At 32.8% G+C, this 7,948-nt stretch overlaps 1 protein-coding gene across 1 annotated transcript; it reads right to left on the bottom strand.

Annotated features, from left to right (window-relative positions):
* Nucleotides 1-245: 245 nt before the first annotated feature.
* LOC108341974 (membrin-11) lies at nt 246-3,446 on the bottom strand. Its single transcript, XM_017579674.2, has 4 exons — nt 3,100-3,446; nt 1,632-1,752; nt 1,400-1,549; nt 246-697 (listed from the first exon to the last, which is right to left on the bottom strand). The coding sequence occupies exons 1-4, from the start codon at nt 3,342-3,344 to the stop codon at nt 536-538; spliced, it is 678 nt and encodes a 225-aa protein (XP_017435163.1). The 5' UTR covers nt 3,345-3,446; the 3' UTR covers nt 246-535.
* Between the last annotated feature and the right edge of the window lie 4,502 nt (nt 3,447-7,948).

Here is a 7,948-nt window from a genome sequence, read left to right as displayed (position 1 = left end):
TACATTAACTTTAAAAAGATGTATTCAAAATTATTATAATTAATTACTCGTGTATAAGAACATTTTTTATTGACAAAAATAAATATGTAGCGTTGAACAAGCTCGAAATGAATTAAGCTAAAAAAATTCACTATTTTCTTTATGAATATTGTTGAAGTTGAATTACAAATAAAGAAAGAAAAAAGTTCCATGTTCACTTATCTGAAAAGTACCGATGGACATTTTACTTTGAAGTAACCATATAAGTAGAATATTTTTTAGAGGGATTCGGCATAGGAAGTGACAGTAAATTCATCAAGTTTGGGAATAGAAATCTAAGATGGAACTGTTCTAAGATGAAACTGTACATCTAAAGTAGGCTAAAATATATTGTCAAAGACTATGGTGTAAGAAGTTACAAGATTTAAGCCTCGTGTCTATTACCTCGTGACACACAAGCTGTTGAAGTTTCGCTTATTTCTGCCAAATATACTTCGTATCTCACTTTTATATGCTCTCCCAAACAAATTTCCAGATTTTCAACATCTGAGAATGGTCAATGTCTCCAGTAAACAAATGCGAACAAGAAAATGACAGTCAATAGCATTCCTGCATATTTGATCCATTGGTCGACACGGTTTCTTCTCTCAATTAGCCTCAAAACGGAGTTAGATATCCCAACTGTATTGAGGATGTCCAATGCTTTTCTATGTGCACTCTGCATCCCGGATATATGTCCAAATGGAAAGGTATATCAACAACAATATAATGGATTAATAATGCTCCATTAATTATCACTAAGAAATTAAAACCCTAAAAAACTGGATGTTGATGAAGGTTAATAATATAGAAAACAACATGAAAAGGATAAAAGCTACACTTTTTCAACAAGAGAATACGATAATGAAAACCATCAAACAAACTAAGTTTGATTCCAATTTTCAATGAGTGAAGCCCAAAAAAGAAGAAAGAATTACAAGAACACACTTTCTTGGTATTCCGCGAAATGGATTCTTCAAGAGAGATGTTCTCAAGTGTAAATGGAAGTAGAAGTAATGGTTCAAATTTAAAGGGAAACGGGGACAAAAAAGTCTTATGTTTAAAACCTGAACCATAAAATAGCATTAATGAGAAATAGAGATAAAAAGCATAATTATATTTAACGTAACTAATGACTTAGTGGATATTTTAAGAGGTGAACATCTGAAACTGAAACAGCACGAAAAGAACAATAAATAGAGATAGGAAATTGATATTTTACGCAATTACAATCTAAATTTCTTCCATAGAAAAACTACAATTGTAGCTTATAAACAAACATAATATTTAATTTGTCACCAATAATCAAAACGATATTATTCTAGCTAAACCTAAACTGTAGAATATAAATGTTGTCACAACAGAAATGAAATGAAATTACCTTCAAGCGTTCTCTTTGACCATGTATTGAAGAAAGGATGGCTTCCCCAATTGCATTTGCATTTTCTAGTTCCCGGGCAGAAGCGCGGACTGAATGTAATGCTTGTGCCTCCTCATCAAAAATTCTCAGAACATGAGCAGAATCCCCATTCTAGCAATTTCAAATGAAGTTGTTATCAGCAAATGACGATTAAAATAAGCCACTAAACTAGAGCATGATGGTAACAACATACAGCTCGTCCCAACAGTTCTGCTCTCTCATTAGCTTCTCTCATCCGTTTCTGATGCCGTAAGTTATATTTATCCAAACTTGCTCTTAGTGATTCAGCCTCCTCAGCTATTTGTTCCACTTTTCTGAATAAGAAACATAATACCTTTAATGAAAATCCTCAACTAGAATACTGCAATTCCAGCAGCAGAACCCATTATAGCATAGATGTAAGCAGAAGATACAGAGAATTTGTTTTTTGTATTATGATATGACAATTAGCATTTAGTTACGCGTGTAATCATGTTGCACAAAATGACTAGCCCAGATAAGTGAGACAATAAAGAGAACCTGCCATTAAAATTTTGTGACTCCAAAATTCTGAAGCTACTATAGATCTTAACCAGAACAGAAGAGCATTACTAAGGTCAAGGATAATTATTGTGAAATAAGTTATATTCCAAAAGATTGAGATTTCAACAATGATATAGGGTATGTAAACATAGAAGTGGATTAAAGCAGGAGATAGTTTAATTTTCAAGCAGAGGGAGAGGGAAAATAAACAAATATTATACAGTATGTCTGTCACATTTACTTTGACAAAACGAATGCGGTGTTAAGAAATGCAGCAAAAATAAAGGCAAATTTATATAGATGTTATTGCTCATTGAGCACTGTTGGAACAGAATGAAGAAATTGAGGTAAACGCTAAGAAACATTGCAGATACTTAAGTTCTTGTTATTTCTAACACCAGCAGATTGACAAATCCTAATTGGTAGCATATGTCTGAGTAAATTTACAGATTAATTGTTTCTCTTCCCAAAACTGTACTCATCCTTGTAAACCACAAATAAATGAAGCTTTTTACTTGATTTTGAGACAGCCAATGCAGAATTAAGAAAAACATGCATTGACGGATCACCCACGGCCTAGGAGCTTTTTATTTCGTAATGTTCCGTAGGCCTCTCTCGAGTGACCTAAGCATTTAGTACTTCGATCTTTTTATCAATAACAACGTTTGCAACGTCTAGCTTTGAGAACAATTTTGGGAATTTACATTAACATACATAACAAATTGCAATAACAAACAGAAATCAAAGAGACAGGACCATTACAACATCACTCCTACATTTCGAATCACCAACCATCTAATCCCTAGCACTTTTCCATACCATCCCAAATAACAACATTTCGCATTGAATTTTAATTACTCTTCCGATTAATTCCAAACAAAATATTGGCATCATTCTTCAAATTTTCAAGAGGCGCAACTCTGAACTCATATAATATGGAGAAAAATCACAGTAGCAATATCATCAGAAAGAGATACGAAATTGTCTGCATTCTTCCACAATCAAATATGCAATTCCGAACTCCAACAACCACCGCGCGAAACAACATGCCCAAATCATCGAAGCAATTTCCTCAAAAACACACAAATATCCTCATGAAAACAATTGATTCAACTGAGATCGGGATCGAAATCGTTCACCTTTTCCAGAGATCGCGTTGAGGTTTTGCTGTGACGGATCGCCAGAGGCGCTCCATCTCCACGCAGAGGGATTGGATCTGTGTGATGTCCTTCTTCACAGCGAACGAAAGCTCCGTTTCGGCGCCGGTGCCGGCGGTGGCAGAGTACTCGAGGCGTTCGAGACGTTCAAGACCGTCACGAGACCTAAGCAGAAGTTTCTTTGCGGATTGGTGAATCTCCGATAACGTTCCTCCACCTCCTTCCATGGCGGCGACGGAGATGGTAATGGTGGTTTTCTGAAGTTTCTCCGAGAGAGCGCTCTTCAATTTCACCGGAAAACAAAGCAAAATAAACCGTTGGTTTGGATATTTTTCCCATTTCAGACATTTCAATAGAATTTATTGTCTTATTAGTTAAGTTACTCAAGAAAAAATAAAATAAAATTTTACTTTTCATTGTGATTTTAATAAAATAACATATTTTCTAAATTTTCTAAACATATATATATATATATATATATATATATATATATAACCTTTTTGCTTTATTTTATTTATAAAATTCCATTTTGTAATTTTTCAGTTCTATTTTGCTTTTTAATTTTTTATATTTTAAAAATTTAATTTTCAATATTTATAAGTTTTTTCAGTTTTAGTCAACAATATTTAAAAAAAAAGCAAAATAGGTTATTTTGTATAGAAGACGTGTGTCATTTATTAAAATCTACATGGATTAATTATAAAATAATGATTTGGGAGTATTGATGACTTTTAACAATAAAAATGTTAAAGTTATAAATAATCATTTTATTAATCGAATTTTATTTTATAAGATTACCATATCTCTAGTTTTTTTTTTTTTCAAATTTCTCTTCAAGTTTTTCTTCTATATTTCTAAACACATTTTTTATTTTTTTTAAGATAAAGAAAGGATAAGATCAATCATAATAACAAAATTTACAGGTGCACTTTTTTATGGTTGTTTTGGTTTTTTGAATTACGTGAAAGTTAAATGTGCTGATTATTTATAATTTTGAGATATGTTTAATTTTTTATTTGATCTTTAATTTTATAGCTAGGTAACTGTAATACCTAAAATTTTATAATATTATACTTATCATATATAATATATTAGTTATATTATATATAATTTTTATTTCAGAATATATATATATATATATATATATATATATATATATATATATATATTAATATTAATATTGTGAGATTCCAAAATATACTGCATGTATATATAATAAAGACGTTATCAAGTTATAATATTAGAAAGTAGTTAGAGACATATAACAGAATATTAAGATTACAGTCATCTTTAAAATACTCGGAAGTTAAAGCTTGAAGTATTAGGGTCTTCCAATATACCAAGGGTTTTACATATTAAAGTTTTTCAAAATACATAAGTTAAAATAAGGAGATCTTAATGAAACTATGATTCAGCGTCAGCTTCCTCCAATGCCTGTCCAGGGGCACCTCCTCGACATCTGCTCTCATCCAAGTGGATGATCATCGCAAGAGGAAACACACACAAACATAACACGAACACAAACAAGCAAGGGTGAGCTAATTATATAAAAAGCATACAATATAACAATATGTGCATGCAAGAGTTAACTTCAATCAAGAAAGATAAACACGCATCCTAACATGTGATATTCTAGACTTGACTCGTCCGGACTTTAGAATGATAGTCGAGCTATGTCGAGTCTTGCACTCATGGTAGCTTATGATACCTGGGTTCCCCACCCTACCACACTCACGAGGTTAGCCTGTTCCGGGCGTTGAGGCGTACTGGAAGCCCACAAGACTAAGACCTCCTGCTACTCCTCACCACATGGTTCAATCCTCTCTACGTGAGAAGAAAGATCATTGGAGTTTCAGGATGACCCCCAAGACTGAGCTCCTACATTCGTTCTAAACATACTTGAATCTCAACAAGAGAATTCACTTGGATCACAACATGAGACACCACCATGTAACCCCCTCTGAGGTCCATCTAATTACGTCTATCAAACATACTTTGAAAGTCACATACTTTCACTTTTACATTGCATACAAACATAGATATAATACTAATTATACTTCAAAAGACCACAAACAACTTAATAAGTCATCAAAAATCACATGAAACCATTCCATGTACATTAACAGGCAATAACAGTCCAAGAAGAACCATTAAACAACACAAAACCCCTTAAACTCATACTTAGACAAGGAAAAAACTTTTGAAACCATCACCAACAGTTCCGGAAAAGTCCAAAACCCCCAAAACGACCTAAAGAACATCCAAAATGCACATCCAGAACCCTAAAAACCACCCAAAACTGTCCTGGATGATTTTTCGACGACAATAATCGATTATCATATGTGATAATCGATTATTTGCGAGAGCTTTGAAGAAGATACAACTCTCTGACTAGAATAATCGATTATCAAGTGAGATAATCGATTATTCTTATCAGTTTTTGACAGCAACCTGATTTTTCTAGTTTTGGTGCATCTTAGACATATCCAATTGATCAATTTAAAATCTGTAACACTAATATTGATATGAAACATGTTTATAGATGGAAGTAAAGTATTGCATTGGTCATTTGGATAGGAATTAGATGTACTAAACCAACTCAATTTCTACTCCAAAACATCAAACTCAATAACTAGAGGACCCCAAACCTAATTCTAACACTTTGTACCTATTTTGACCAATTTGGTGACTCAAACAAGTCACAATCCACTTGCTAAGACTGCCCCAATAGCCCAATTATACCCAAAACCCCTAACTCTCAAATTCACTACCTCACTTCCTCCAAAATGACCTAAAACACTACCAAATCACCAAGTTTTCTACCTAGCTAAAGTTACAACAGATTTCACACTCCAAATCACTTCTAACATGATCCAATACAGTGATTAAGTTCATCAAACTCACTATAAAGCAATCAATCACAGTTCCATCAATTACATCATTCAATTCAAACCATCCTATATACTTAAAATCCAAAGTACCGTACAAAACCGCACGACAGTCCAAAATTCAACATGCATTCATTTACAAAGCAGATTCAAGAAATAAATTCAAAGAAAAATAATTTGCTCCCCTTACCTAAGGTTCTCACAGTACAACTCACAATAGCAACTTGACAGAACCTCTCACAGTAAAACACACAATACCCTACATCCACCAAATTGGTGATAGAAAACAACTCTTAGAGCTAGAATGAACAGAGGAAATTGAAAGGAATATTTCTAGCTACATGCAACCAGTAGAGATGCATGCCCTATCCAAAATCACGAAGGAGAAAGGGGAAACGACTTACCCGCTGAAGAACGAGAATCTAATCAGAAGGTTGCAAAGCTCTCTGCGCCGCGGTCACTTGAGTACTACCAAATCAAACATGCAATGACTGAATGTGAGGGAATGGTAGAGAGAAGACAGAGAGAAGAAGACTGAGTTCTAGAGAGAGAATGGAGTTGGGTTAATGAACCAAAATGTGTTTGAAATAACTTTTAAAGGAAAAATTTCTGGTTTCATTAACTTAATATCGCATTAAGTTTTCCAATTAATTTCCAGGTTCTTACAAATATACTCTTTATAAATTATATAATATTATTCATGAAGTGTGAACAATTATAATAATAAGTGATAGTATCAGTTAATAAGTTATGAGTTAAGAAGTTATGAGTCAATAAATTGTAGTGAATAAATATTAATAATACGTAGGTAAATTATGAAAAACATGTTTTTTTATCAAGTAGCGTGACATCATAACATGGTAAGAATAAATTTGAATAAAAAATAAATAAGGATAAAAAATTGATCTGTTAAAAGATAAGTTCATCCAATAAAATTCAGCATTTAATTAATTACTTCAGTAAATAATAATATATTAGTTAAACTTGAATAAAAGTTGAGGGGTTATAGAATGTGAGAAAAAAGAGAAAGGCTAACGAGAGATTTTGGGTAAAAGAAGGTTAGAAAAAGATAAAAAAATCAACATCTTTTCATAATTATCAAGTTAAGGAGAGAAGACATTTACTATTTATGTTGTTAGAACTAAAAAAAAATCTTGTTTCTCAATACTAACAGGGGATGAATTGGTGATTTATAAAAACATGTACTTTTCAATTCTTTCTGCGAAATTAGAATGATTTTTGAAACTTTCTTGCGATATAAGTAAAATGCGTATGCAATAAAATGTAAAGAGATAGAGATAGAGAAAGAAGATCAAACACAATTTTTATCCTGGTTTGACCTCAATGCCTACATCTCATCACCCTTCCAATCAACCACTGATTGAAGGATATTTCACTATAATGATTGGAGAATTACACCAAAAATTTATAGGGAACACACTCTCACAATGTAAACACCTTTTCCACTCAAACAATTAAATATAGAAATGAATACACCTGCGCACACAGAACCACACGTTCTTGTTGCAGAATCCCTTTGAGAATCCCCTCTCAAAGTCCAAGAGCTCCTCACTCTTCTTCCTGTTGCACACAAACAGGGACACAACACAATCAACAAGTGCATAAACCTTTTTTGATCACAACAAATCCACCTCAATAGTGTGGATAAGATCAGTCAGTCAAGCTCTCAAATTTCCTCTCAAGAATCCTTCAAGTTTCTTCAAGATCTTTGCTTCTTGATTCTTGGAGCGTCAATGTAATCTGTAAAACTTTCTCAGATCAAAATTGTCAGAAATGAAAATGTACAAATGATCAAGTGTTACGAAAATACAAGCAACTTTGATGATTTTTAGTGCTCATAGTTTTGAAACTCTTACTATTAGTCCTTAAAATTGGACGGCGTTAACTTTTAGTAGATGTGGCAAACGGCGACTACATAAAAC

Source organism: Vigna angularis, chromosome 6 (genome assembly GCF_016808095.1).
Source record: "Vigna angularis cultivar LongXiaoDou No.4 chromosome 6, ASM1680809v1, whole genome shotgun sequence".
Classification (NCBI taxonomy): domain Eukaryota; kingdom Viridiplantae; phylum Streptophyta; class Magnoliopsida; order Fabales; family Fabaceae; genus Vigna; species Vigna angularis.
Note: the sequence above shows the minus strand (reverse complement) of the source record. Positions and strands in the feature narration are given on the sequence as shown.